The sequence below is a fragment of the Mustela erminea genome, chromosome 8 (assembly GCF_009829155.1).
Source record: "Mustela erminea isolate mMusErm1 chromosome 8, mMusErm1.Pri, whole genome shotgun sequence".
NCBI classification, from domain to species: Eukaryota; Metazoa; Chordata; class Mammalia; order Carnivora; family Mustelidae; genus Mustela; species Mustela erminea.
In genome coordinates, this window is record NC_045621.1 from 49,429,977 (window position 1) to 49,443,268 (window position 13,292).

General features: G+C 40.3%; 1 protein-coding gene across 29 annotated transcripts in view; it reads right to left on the reverse strand.

The window, feature by feature from the left end:
• The window catches only part of NEB (nebulin), a 207,241-nt gene that overhangs the window by 159,851 nt on the left and 34,098 nt on the right, over positions 1-13,292 (reverse strand). For 28 of the 29 annotated variants that reach the window (XM_032355564.1, XM_032355560.1, XM_032355567.1 and 25 more), the window contains exons 21-32: positions 13,189-13,290; positions 12,979-13,086; positions 12,786-12,890; positions 11,508-11,606; positions 9,895-9,999; positions 9,239-9,346; positions 9,040-9,153; positions 5,736-5,933; positions 2,956-3,063; positions 1,200-1,298; positions 331-435; positions 137-244 (exon numbers count right to left, since the gene is read on the reverse strand). In XM_032355564.1, coding sequence (XP_032211455.1) covers positions 137-244; positions 331-435; positions 1,200-1,298; positions 2,956-3,063; positions 5,736-5,933; positions 9,040-9,153; positions 9,239-9,346; positions 9,895-9,999; positions 11,508-11,606; positions 12,786-12,890; positions 12,979-13,086; positions 13,189-13,290 — 1,359 coding nt within the window. The remainder of the gene's footprint in view (positions 1-136; positions 245-330; positions 436-1,199; positions 1,299-2,955; positions 3,064-5,735; positions 5,934-9,039; positions 9,154-9,238; positions 9,347-9,894; positions 10,000-11,507; positions 11,607-12,785; positions 12,891-12,978; positions 13,087-13,188; positions 13,291-13,292) is intronic. The other variant, XM_032355562.1, reaches the window with a different exon arrangement.

The window sequence follows — 13,292 nt, forward strand, 5'->3', positions numbered from 1 at the left end:
GGAATTTTCCTTTCTAAATAGTTTTCAGCAGGACTCACTTCCAGCTGGGGACAGCAGATGTGATGACTTCTGGACAACAGGTCTACCCCTGCCCACATGTTCTAGTTACACACCGGCAACCATCGGAAGGACTTACGTCACTTGCCGCCTGCCTGGCAGCTTTGGCAGCTCTGATGGGAATTGCGTCTGATCTCAGGTCATATCCCTTCTTGCTCAAATCTTTCAAGTCTGTTTTGTACATATTCTGAAAGAAAAAAGTCATCTGAATGTAACCGAGGCCCATTTGGAAAGGGCTTCACGCACAATCAGTAGCCGAGCTCATGGGCACACCTCACTGATATTGTAGGCATTAACTTTAGCCTGGATGAACTGGGGCAGGTCCGCTGGCAGGCTGTATTTGTGAAGAATTTCTTCTCCTTTGGCTTTGTAGGCAACCTGAAAGATGAAAAGAAATGCATGAACCAACAAGTAGGGGAAAGGGTTGAAGGACACAGGAAAATAATCTCGGAACAGATCACATGGCACAACGGTGCTTTTCGTGAAAGACGTTCTCTGGGTCATTCCCACATTCACCTGCAAAGATCTGTAGGCCTTAAAGGTCTCATATGCAACGCTCAGGATCTTAACCTTGCGCCAGTTCAGCTTTGGCCAAGGTCCCCCGGTATGCGCTTGGAAGCTCTGAACTCCAGTAAGAGCACCTCACAGAAGTTAGCCCAGGGAGATGACCTGATAAAGATGTTAACCTGCAGACACTTTTCTGAGCACAGAGAAGGCTGATCAGGTGGGATACGCAAACCACCTGTGGGTGACAGATAGGACCTAGGGTGGATTTTAATCTACGTGATTCGTGTCTTAGCTCTTACAGTGTAACTCCTCTGTAAGGTGTGTTGTCAGTATTCATTTTCCTGGTCTTTCCTAGAAATGGGCTTGTAGTGTTTCTTGTCATCAGGAGAAGCCCCTGACCTCCTCCTTGGGAAGCGACATTAGATGGCTGAAAGGACAGTCAGCACAGCATACATAATACTCAAAAGACTGGAATGAAGTGTGTTTACTAACGAGCCGCTGGGAGAGGTACACAGTTGCTCATGTAACTGGGTCTCTTCAGACTGCGTAAGAACTGCAGGTAATCAGCATGTTTAGAATACAGACATACTGGTATGAGTCAAATGTATTAAAATACAGATAGAGTGAATATTTACGTCACTTCTCTGGGCCTGGTTGATTTTCGACTGCACTATGATCGGGGCATCTTCAATTGAGGTAAACTTCAGAGTGTCCGGATGTTGGCGGTATTTTTTCTGTTTGGTGAATTAAAACAAGAGAAACAAGAATATTACTTTCATGAAGGCTAATACATAAAAATCCTTGAAATTTATTTTGGAGGGACAAGGATTTTTCTGGATTTTAAAATATAAAAATACTCGGTTCTTGGCTGGCTTGGGGGAAAAGATGAATACAATACAAAAGCCGGTGTTTAAAAAATTGGCTTAATTTTGGATGGTCTGGGACAGAACAGACCAATACAACTTGCAGGAACCAGACAATTCCTTGCTTGTGAAACAAAAGAGGGTACTCTCTGCTAAACAGAACCCAGAAACAACACAAGATTTACTAAAGGGTTACCAGGGAGGATATTTGGAGTGTCTTTTGCGTGACACTAACAGGCTTTCAGGTGGCTGTTGCTCGAACTGAAAGAGGCTTTCTGGTTGAGGGAGGAGGGATCGAGGAATTAGGGCAATAGCTAGGGGTTCCCATAAGAAAGGGAGGACTCTTGTTCTAAAGCCTCTGTGTGGTCAGTACACAGGTCATCACTAAAGCGCTGAGGAGCTACAGGAGAGAGGACAGTGGAAGGTGTTCCAATAGGAAGCTGGTAACTTCTAGCTACATTTCTAGATCCTTCTCCATCTACTTCTTCTTCCAGTCTTCTTGCTTTGTGCATGTTATACATCCCGCTCTGTGTATGAAGAAGCATCACTCAGCTTCAGACTTTTGAAAACCACCAACCCAGAAGAACTTCCATGAAAAACCTCTGGGATAAAATGTTGCTCACCAAAAGCAAGGACAAGCACAGAACAACAGAAAGTTGAGTGTGAAGACAACCTTCACACAGCACCTCTGTCCCTTCTTTATACAGGCTGACCTCCTTGATGATGGGTTCACCTGACAGCAGTGGGAATGTTCCACTGTTGAAGAAGGGACAGAACCTGGATACGTAAAGAGTGCAAAGTCATCACTCCTTTTCCTCAGACTCAGTAATAACTTATAGACTACTTCAAGGTCATCCAGAATAGGACACAGGGTAAAATACTTTAAGGAAAATTTCTGTAATATTCATTATATGCATTATTCATAAAACCAGAAAGTGTAAAGAATCTGTGTGTTCACCAACTGGACAACCAAAATGCAATACAGCTACAAAGGAACACTAACTCAGCAATAATGAGGAATGAATTGCAGACATAGGCCGATACATAGATGCGCCTCAGAAACATGGTGATAAATGATATAAGTCCGATGCAAAAGAAAGTTCTAGAAAAGTACAACTATAGAGAGAGAAAGCAGATCTCTGGTTGCCTGGCATTGGAGATGGGAGCAGGAATTTTCCAAGAAAACTTTGATATACTAGCAGCATTTTAAGATTCAATCATGGTGATGACTGTACAACTATATGAATGTATTAAAACTTGCTAAGGTGTACACTTAAAATACGTGAAATTTGTGGTATGCAAATTAAACCATGAAAAAGTTGTTTAAAATATTTTTTTCATGAATGGTTAACATCAGTGATTTTGCTGACGTAAAGCTTATCTACCTGGATAATTCATGCCTGTGGTAAGTGCTTTTTTCTCAGCCACAACTGCTAGAGAATGAAGCAGTAAAAGGAGGCACTTCTATGGTTTGGGGCTTTAACACATCACATTCCAACTCTCTCTGTGGCACACAGGATGGCTTTACCTCATTCAGGATGTCTGAAGCTCTCTTCACCTTTTCCATCTCTAAGGACCCAAAAGGTACCCAGCCACAACCTTTCATCCAGCTGTTGTAGTCAGCTTTGTACTCGACCTAAAATACCAAGAGAAAGGTTACAGTTCTCTGCTCAGCATCATCCTTATTCACAAAATCATTAACAATTTACCCCAAATGATGTTAAGATTCCTGACCAGCTTCCTTACTTCATACATTAAGGTTATTTCTTTTTTAAAGATATTACTTAGTTATTTGAGAGAGACAGAGTGCAAGCCGAGAGTGGGGGTGAGGGACAGAGAGGGAGGGAGGGAGGGAGAAAAAGAATCCCAAGCAGACTCCGGGCTGAGCATGGAGCCCAGTGTGGGGCTCTCTCTCACCCCCTGAGATTGTGATCTGAGCCAAAACCAAGAGTGGGACGTGGAACTGACTGAGCCATGCAGAAGGTGCCCCATATGAAGGTTATTTTAAGTATTTCCTTGGTGAGAGACTTTAACAGCCCTTAGGTTATTACTGTTCTTCTAGCTGGTCTATATTCTATTTCATCTTTATTTCTAACTGAAGGGAAGTATGTGGAACTCTAATTTCAAGCTGGACAAGTGCTATATTTAAAGCTATACTTCAAAGAATAAATAAAATAGTTATATTTAGATATTCAAATGTGAGATGTCTGCTCCCTGGAACTCCAAGTATTTTGTTTCTTTGGTCAAATTAGGACTGATGGCCACACTGAAGACAGATAATTTTGCTCATTTTCTGATAAGACTTGAAAGTAAATTTTGCACTATGTGTTTGCACACATTGCCCTTCATGTGTAACAGTTAGCTTAGGAGTGTTTCTACACTGGCTAATGATCCACTTTAAAATGGTTGCACTCAGGGGGGACCTGGGTGGCTCAGTGGGTTAAGCCTCTGCCTTAGGCTTGGGTTGTGGTCTCAGGGTCCTGGGATCGAGCCCCACATCTGGCTCTCTGCTCAGCAGGGAGCCTGCTTCCCCCCTCCCCGCCTACCTCTCTGCCTATTTGTGATCTGTCAAACAAATAAATAGAATCTTTAATAAATAAATAAATAAATAAAATGGTTGCGCTCATATAATTTGCTATGGAAAGCCATTATCATTTGGAATTTTTCCTATTTTGGAGACATACTTGATGCCATCAAAGTAACAGGCTACTCTCGGGATGCCTGGGTGACTCAGTTGGTTAAGTGTCTAACTCATGGTTTCAGCTCAGGTCACGATCTCATGGTTGTGGGATTGAGCCCTGAATCAGGCTTTGCACTGGGATCCTCTCTCTCCCTCTCCCTCTGCCCCCCCCCCCCACATACCCCAACTCTCGTCTCTAATAAATAAATAAAACAGGCTACTCTTATTGTCTGGCTATGGATAGTACCTAAAACTTAAATTCTAGATATAAAATTCAAATCATTGTTCTTTAGTGTGGGTCTTTTAATTGGAATGAAAAATCAAGAAATTATTGGGTTCCTGCCTTTGAGAAGTTTACAATTTACTTGGGAGAAAGAAACACAGCAAAATTAAAGAAATAATAATGCATAAAATAAGATTGTTAATGATGGGAATTTAAAATAGTAGAGCTGCTGTAGAAAGAGAAGGATGGTTCCTCAAAAAATTAAAAATAGAATTACCACGTGATCTAGCAACTCCACTTCCGAGTATATACTCAAAACAATTGAGAGCAGGATCTCAAAGGGATATTGGTCACCTACGTCCACAGAAGCATTATTCACAATAGCCAAGAGATAGAAGCAACCCAAATATCCGCTGACAGATGAAGGAATAAGCAAAATGTGGTATGCACATACAATGGAGTATTATTCGGCCTCAAGAAGGAAGGAAATTCTGACACACGTTACAATACGCTTGAAGTCTAAGGACATTTTCATTAAGTGAAATAAGCCAGTAATAAAAAGACAAAGACTGAATGACTCTACATATATGCGGTCTGTAGAGTAGCCCAGTTCATAGAAACAGGAAATAGAAGAGTGTCTACCAGGAGCTGGAAGGAGGGAAAAACACAGAGTTGTTGATCTGCTATAGCTTCAGTTTTCTAAGATGAAAAGGCTTTGGGAACTGGGTGCACACCCACGTGAATATTATTAACTGCTGCTGAACTGTACACTTAAAAAGGATAAAGACGGCAAGTTGTATGTTATGCGTATGTTATGTGGTCACTACGTTAAAAAAATAGAATAGAATTGTTAGGATGAGATGTTCAATTGTGTAGCTCAAATTAATTTGCCTAAACAAGTTTTCATCTGCAGATAAAAACCTCAGTGATTATGAAAATTGATGCTGTAAATGATAGAAGATACTTTATTTTCAGACAAGATAGCTATCCAGGTAAAAAGTTATTGAGAACAATGAATGAGATCATTGTGATAATAACGAAGATAATAACAGTGAATGTTTACTGAGAATTCACTGGGGCCTGACACTAAGCTAAGTGTTTGCATGCATTTAAATTCTCAAAACAATTCTTTTACTTTATTCCAATTTCCCAAGGACGACTTGAGACTCAGCAAGGCTGAGAGCTTTCCCAAAGGGACGGAGTGATGAGTTCATGCTAGACCTAGGTCTCTCTAACTCTAAAGGGCACAGGCTCCTCCAGCCACAAGGGTCATTTCCCGTTACATATTTGCTCCATACAGAAGACAATGACAATACTGAGGAATGTCAAAAAAATCTCACTCCACTTAAAGATTATTTCCGTTTCTGCCTTAGAAAAAGGGAATAGAGAAAATCCGATTACTCACATCACTCTGCAGCGCATAAGCCTTCTTGGCAAGATCCACATTGATGCTATCGGGAGGGTAGCTGTAATTGTGCAAGATGTGCTTATAGTCCACATCGCTAGCAATCTCCTGAGATTTCTTAGCTTGAGTGACTTGGAGCATATCAAGAGGGGCCGTGTAGATAGTCTTTGACTTTTCATAGTCTTTACGATATTCACGCTGTGAATAAGAAATTTCCATTTATTACCACAAACCCTCAATGGATTTCCAGACACTCACAGTAGTCTCTCACAAACAACAAACACAATTTACAGAAGCACATTCCAATAGCTGAGTAGTTATTTTTTCCTAAAATTTGTTCATATGTTACACATTATTGAACCCTTTCCTTCCAAAAAAGTCAAATGTGGACATATCTGAACAAATCTCTTTTTAGATAAAAGAGCAACTGTCAGACATCAGGAATGGGCCACAGCTTCTGTGCCTGACAGGTATTTTATTTTAACACAGGGTTTTGCAAGGACCATTAAAAAGCGTTATTTTTACTGAAGTCATCTAATCCTTGATCTGTTTTCCAATTATAAAAATTTTAATGATAAAAATTATATGACGGTCATTTCGTACTTCAGATTTTATAAAATGACTACTTTGTGAATAAAGCTGTCCTCTTGACTACTTGGCTTTCCTAACGTCATCTTTAAATGGTTACTGATTTTTTTTTCCAACCTGGCTATTCTACTTTTGACAGTAGATAAGCCCCACTGAGAATCCCAAGGTTTTTTTCATACCAAGTTTAATTTTGGTAACGATTTAAAAGAAGCTTCAGATTGCAGCAGTAATAAGACCTCAAAGGAGAAAAAGTTTGTGAAACTGAGCCATGAAAGTAACCTTGGCACTTATTACAGTGTTCTCATAAACCAAATGTCTTGACTGAGCCTCAGAAAGTACTTTCATTGGCTCGTTTTCTGGAATGTTAGACAGGGTGCTAATTAGGTCAAGGCCCCAGCTTCATCATGTCCACTCACCAATTACCTTAACAGGAAAGAAAAATTCTGACCCAGTGCCTGTAGGAAAATTCTAAACTTGTTATATCTCCACATAATCACAGAAGCATTAAAGACTGACCCAAGGTAGCAAGGATCCATGCGCCTTATAAATCTTCTGTAGCAATTCCTTTTGAAAACGACATGATTGTTTAGCTTAGGGAATATTTTTGTGGGCAGTCACTTTCACTGAATAAACGTATCACTTAATTGTAAAATCTAGACTCTGGTTTATGAAAATAAAATATGGAAACTTTCGGACAGTGCTAGAACACTGAAAAAATACAGTTTGTCTTTATTAGAAATAACTTGGGGGGATCCTGGGTGGTTCAGTAGGTTAAGAGTCTGCCTTCAGGGGCGCCTGGGTGGCTTAGTGGGTTAAAGCCTCTGCCTTCAGCTCATGTCATGATCTCAGGGTCCTGGGATGGAGCCCCGCATTGGGTTCTCTGCTCAGCAGGGAGTCTGCTTCCTCCTCTCTCTCTGCCTGCCTCTCTGCCTACTTGTGATCTCTGTCAAATGAATGAATGAAATCTTTAAAAAAAATAAAAGAGTCTGCCTTCAGCTCAGGTTATGATCCCAGGGTCCTGGAATGGAGCCCTGCATCGGGCTCCCTGCTCAGCAGGGGCCCTACTTCTCCCTCTTCCTCTGCAGCTCTCCCTACTGGTGCTCTCTTGCTCACACTCTTGCTCTCTCTCTCAAATAAGTACATAACATTTAACAAAAAGAGAGAAAGAAAGAAAGAAACTTATAGGAGCACCTGGGTGGTACAGTTGGTTGAGTGTCCAACTCTTGGTTTTGGCGCAGGTCATGATCTCGGGGTTGTGGGATCAAGCCCCACATTGGGCTCCATGCTCAGTGTGGAGTCTGCTTAAGATTTCTTTTCCTTATCCCTCTGCCCCCCCATTCATGCTTTCTCTTTCTGCCTTCTCTAAAATAAATCTTAAATAAATAAACTGAAAAAGCAATGTTGCAACAACATTGATGTGTGGAAACGTTTTTGACCAAGTTGTTTTGATTCTTTTGTTCCTGTCCTAATCAGTTCACACATGCATCTACGTATATAAAATGCAGTCAAAGGTCCAAATGGCCTTAAAAGATTCTCTTTAAAAGCTTTGCATGTTCCATATCTGCAGCTAAGCATTTAGCCTGGATAGTATGTGAAAATGATTCATCATTGACTAGCTTTTTTGGTTGCCAATATCAATCAATTAACAAGTATTTACCAAACACTACTATGTGCTTAGAGTTCTAATGGTATTGTGATGGGATAAAGAACAAAAGACAAAGATACATGTGCTGTCAATAGACAGCTATAACCTTTGGAACTGAGAAGGGATAAGGAAATAGTAAGAAATGCGATGTATGTGAGCACTGTATACTGACATAATTCAGTGTGAAGCTATCAGAGAAAATTACTAAATACAGGATGTTTTAAACTGCCATATAACTACATAGCACATGCAAAATGAATTAAAGAAGTATATATAGATAATTATATGAACACATGGTTGAAAATACAAACATTCTTCTATTTAATTATGAAAAAAATATTTGCAAGCTATGTTGAACAGTCTTTCCACTCTTAAGGAATTCTCTAAACATCCTTTAAACACAGTATATGCTACAATTTGCAGTTGGTGTTTTCTACCCTGCAGTAAGAATTTTAACTTAAAGATGAGAGTTGGCCCATAGATAAGACTTAGGAATCTATAAATTCTCTGCAATTCAGACAAAAGGTATGAAGAAAAAGTTCATTTTTCTAGATGAGTGATCCAAGTCTTATCAGATTCTCAAAGGGGCCTATAATCCCTATAATCAGTGCAGTGTTTTCCTTGAACCTATGCTGGTACAACTGCTAAAGTCAATAAAGAACAATGACAGTTAACAATAAGATTTTTGTCTGTGACTCTTGATTCTCTTCCAATATAAATTCAGTTTTAAAGCCTTCATTTTAAATTTATTTTTCAATCAGAAGAAAATATGAAAATATCTAGTGATGTTTTCAAAAAGTTTTGAGAATTAAAACCAATATTCTATTAAATATTAAAACATACATTTTTTAAAGTGAAGCGGACATCAATTATAAATCAGTAATTTCTCTCCTCAAACACTGAAGGGTACAAGAATTTGAGAAATCATTCTGCTTCTGAAGTTTATCCCCAGCAGTTTGTTGTGAACAGGACAGAGCCCATGGATATGGAATCCTTTTACTTGCTACCACCCCTGGGCATATTAACAGGGATACCATCTTGAAAACAAGACAGATTTACAAAGACACTCACCTCACTCTGGTTTTTGGCCGCCTTCAAAGAGTGCAGCATCTTGGGATCATCATTAATGCTCAGGGCTCCAATCATTTTCCCTTTATTTTTCTCATAGTCTTTCTTGTACATCACCTGTAAAGACATCACACATGCCAGATCCCACCCACCCAGAACCGTCACTGCGGGCCCCCTGTCCGGGCGGCCAGGCCACACTCACATCACTGGCGATCTTGCTGTTGGCCTTGGCTGCCAGCAGGGGAATGGCGTCCACTTTAATGTCGAATTTCTTCGCTTTGCTCTTCTCCCAGTCATGCTTGTAGACATTCTGGACAGAAATTTCATCAAAAGAATTGTAAGAACAACAGCCAACACAGCTTCATCCAGTATAATAAGAAACAGACTGAAAATTTGTATATGTAGACTTACTTCACCTACAAATAGTAAGTTTACCAAATGGTAGTATAATTATTCATTAATCTGTCATCCAGCTTCCCACCTGCCACCATATAATCCTAAACACCTTTTTAATATCCTGTGAGCTTTCAAAAGATTCTGCCACACTGATGTATAAAGGGCAGTGTAAAAAGAGAACCACTTGAAGAAGGTGAAATATGACATTTATAGAAGAGATCTTGCAAAACTCTAGAGATTAGCTGAGGATTTCTGATGGTAAAAGAGACTGTGGAAAATGAAATAGGATGGCTAAGTAAGAGTCTTCCCAGCATTTAGGCCTTAAAAGCTCCACTGATACTCTGGACACAACTGTCATAGCTGGTTAGTTACGTAAATCCTAATGGGGTCTTTTTAAACACCGATGACATTTCCTATTTACATGGGCACAAAATGATAGATTTCTGTGGCTTCGATACTTACATCACTTAAGTTATAGGCATTGACTTTGTGTTGGATAAACTGTGGAGCATCTGCTGGTACATTGCACTTGAATTTCTCACTTTCATGTTTTGCTTTGTAATTCAGCTGGAAAACGACAGAAGATAGTCAGTTTGTTGTCAGAATTTTCTCATGAGTATATAAGCAGCTAAGTTATTTCTATCCTTTTTAGAAACATGTCTCAAAGAGGCCATCTGTCCAAAGTCCAGTACAGGGCTTTGACCCTCATTCCCACCTTCGAGATCAGAGTGTAATCCAACTTGAGGTGTCATTTTGTAAATGCTATCATGGTGTATGTGTGCGGAAACTTGCAGTTGGATCTAAACTTTTAGGCTGTCCTTTCAGGACAGGAACACTCAAAATCTATTAAATTCTATGATCGGAGAAATAACAAAAATAGTTACAATGTTAAATAATTAAAATGCTAATACAGTTTAAAAGATACATACATTCTGCTTAATAAAAATGTAAAACATAGCACTTTAAATTTTTTAAAAGGTGCTGTAGGTGGAAGGAAGGGAGTATAAAGAGAGAATGAGGTTGTTGAATTCTGGGGCAAAAGGCAAATACACAGGATTGTACTAAGCACCTCCGAACCAGAGCCATGCCCTATCATGACCAACAAGAAGAGTGTGTGGTGACCAGACACTGCATACAGCACCCTATTCCTCTGCTGCTTGCCAAGTTCAGGTGCATCAGTGATGTTAGGGTTTGGCTGTTCTTTCTTGAGGCATGAATTGTTAATAAGTTAGGAAAGTTGCATAATGAACTGATAGGGACTCCTGGGTTATACTGATGCCATTTCCTTCTTTACCAATTGCAAATGAGCTCACTGTGATAGTAAAGCACGTTTTAGAGTAGAATACAACGTATTTTCCTTCTTGAGAAGGCTGTGCTACTCTTAGCTACATTAGCACCCTACTATTCAAAGTGTGGTCGATGAATAGCAGCATCAGCATCACTCATGAGCTGAGAATCTGTATTCTCTGGGTGAATCACTGGGTGACACGCATGAATGTGAATGTTCTAGAAGCAATGCTGCTCTTCCCCGATCTTTGCATGGCTGGGTTGTTCTGCATTAGAACTTCCTTGACCACTCAACTTGAAAGGTCCACCCACTCACTGCCTCTCACTTCAGTCTGTTTGAATTCTCTATCATCACCCTGTATTAGTTTTCTTCTCACTGCCTGATATCTTTCTTGTTTCTGCACTCTTTGCCTTTTTGTAAAGTCTTCCTTGGCAAACTAAAGAATGGGAAATACTTCCCTTGTTACCTACGCAAAGATACTCATTGTCTTTAAGGTGCCATAAAGTTTTAGTACGCATTATTTTGGGTATGTGACAGACCCTAAAGGGCAAATTCTCCACTAAGAACTGGTGACTTACTGAAGAAATATTATTTATTTTTATTATTGTTTAGCACCATTTTCCCTGAGGCTGCAATTCGATCTAGCAGCTTCCTTTGCATTGTAATGAACAAATCTTGAAAAATGACATTGTTGGGTAGATAGATGAGCCTATGAAGACTAAGCATGAAAATGCCTGTATTTTAAATAAACACAGCATTCTAGGTACTTACAAATCAAGGTACTTACATCGCTAAGCTGTTTCGTGTTGAGCTGGGCTTGCAGCAGCACAGGAGTATCAGTGACGGCTGTGAACTTGGTCTTATCTGGATGAACTTTGTATGTATGCTAGAAAAGACATTCTTTCATGAAATTTCATAATGTATCTTTATATTCTTGTTCATATACACACTAACTTATAAAAAATCTCCAGTTAAAAATAGAGTTTATTAGGGTGCCGGGGTGGCTCAGTTGGTTAAGCATCTGCCTCCGGCTCAGATCATGATCCCAGGGTCCGGGACTGAGACCCACGTCGGGCTCCCTGCTCAGCAGGAGAGTCTGCTTCTCCCTCTCCCTCCGCCCCTCCCCCTGCTGGTTCTCTCTCTTTCAAATACATAAATAAAATCTAATTAAAAAATAGAGTTTATTTCCTGAACACTTGGTTGACACATTCTCAATTTCTCTCTCTCAATCTCCGTCTCCTGACGCTGTCTCCAAACTGGTGTCCCTGCTGCTATTCAGCAACCGGATTGATCTTCCTCCTGCTGAAGCCTTACAAGGGCTCTCCACGGGACTGGTAGTCAACCTAAACTGTGCCTTGGCTGATGAGCTCTACCCTACAGAATCTCTGTCCTCCCTTCATCTCCTACCCTGTCGCCTCTTACCACTGTAACCCCCTTAGTACCCTTCAGCTCCCTCATATTTTCAATGCCTTAAGTATCAAGTTTGTTCTCTCCTTAGGCCGTTCTGCCAGTTGCTCTCACCTGGATACTGCCGTGGCTACACATTTCTGCCTTGGACCCTTCTTGGGCACCCAGTCTACAGTGCCCACCCAGTCTCCCTCTCCCACATCATTCTAATGTATTTAATTCTATAACATCACTCCGCATGTGTTCTCTGTTTATTGTTGGTCTCTCCCTCTCAAATGCGAGCTCTCCGAGAGGCAGCCCACCTTGTTCCCTCTTCTTTCCCGGCATCAAGGACAGTGTCTAACGCAAGCTAGCTCCTCCCGTGAATTCATTAAACAAATAAACGCAGACCTCTCAGAAACTTCCCTATCTTGCCTTCCCTCCCCCCGACCAAGCCATGTATCTATACTTTACTACCGGAAGATAAATAACGCCACAAATTCTTTTGTAACCAATAGGTTTGTTCACAGCAATTTTTATGCTCCCCAATTTCACCCAAAATTTAAAATTTAACATCTGCTAACCACTCGATATTAGTAGTTAAACTCCTGCTAAAATTACCACTAGATGGCAGAAGAATCCCAAACCCCATTTCAAGAACTCAGGGCCCCTGACTCACGTCTTTACACTGGTCTAGCTTCTTGATTGCTTCGTATTCTTGTGTTATTGTCTGAGGGAAATAGCATTTCCCTTTATCTTCTTCATACTCTGCTTTGTAATTTTTCTGTAATGGGAAAGAGCAAAAATAGATGAGGATTGTGAATGCCCCCAAATAATGTCACTGAGAGACAGAACAATGGTCTTCAACTTACATCACTGTTTTGAGCTGAGACTTTCATGCAGTGAATTTGATATGGGTCCTCAAAGCTGCCTATATAATGTCCCAGAATATTCTGTACATATGCATCTTTGTATTTAGCCTGAAAAAGAAAGCATATTGACACATATGTCAATCATGTATGTTATCTGTCAAACAGTAAGAAAAGCCCTCAAAGCCCAGGGGCAACCACAGCCTTCCGAACCTCGCTGAAGTTCTTCAACAGAGTGTCAAGTTGATATTTGGGGGTCTCACAGTAGTTCATGCTCTTTGCTTTTGTCTTCTCATAGTTTTCCTTGTATAATCTCT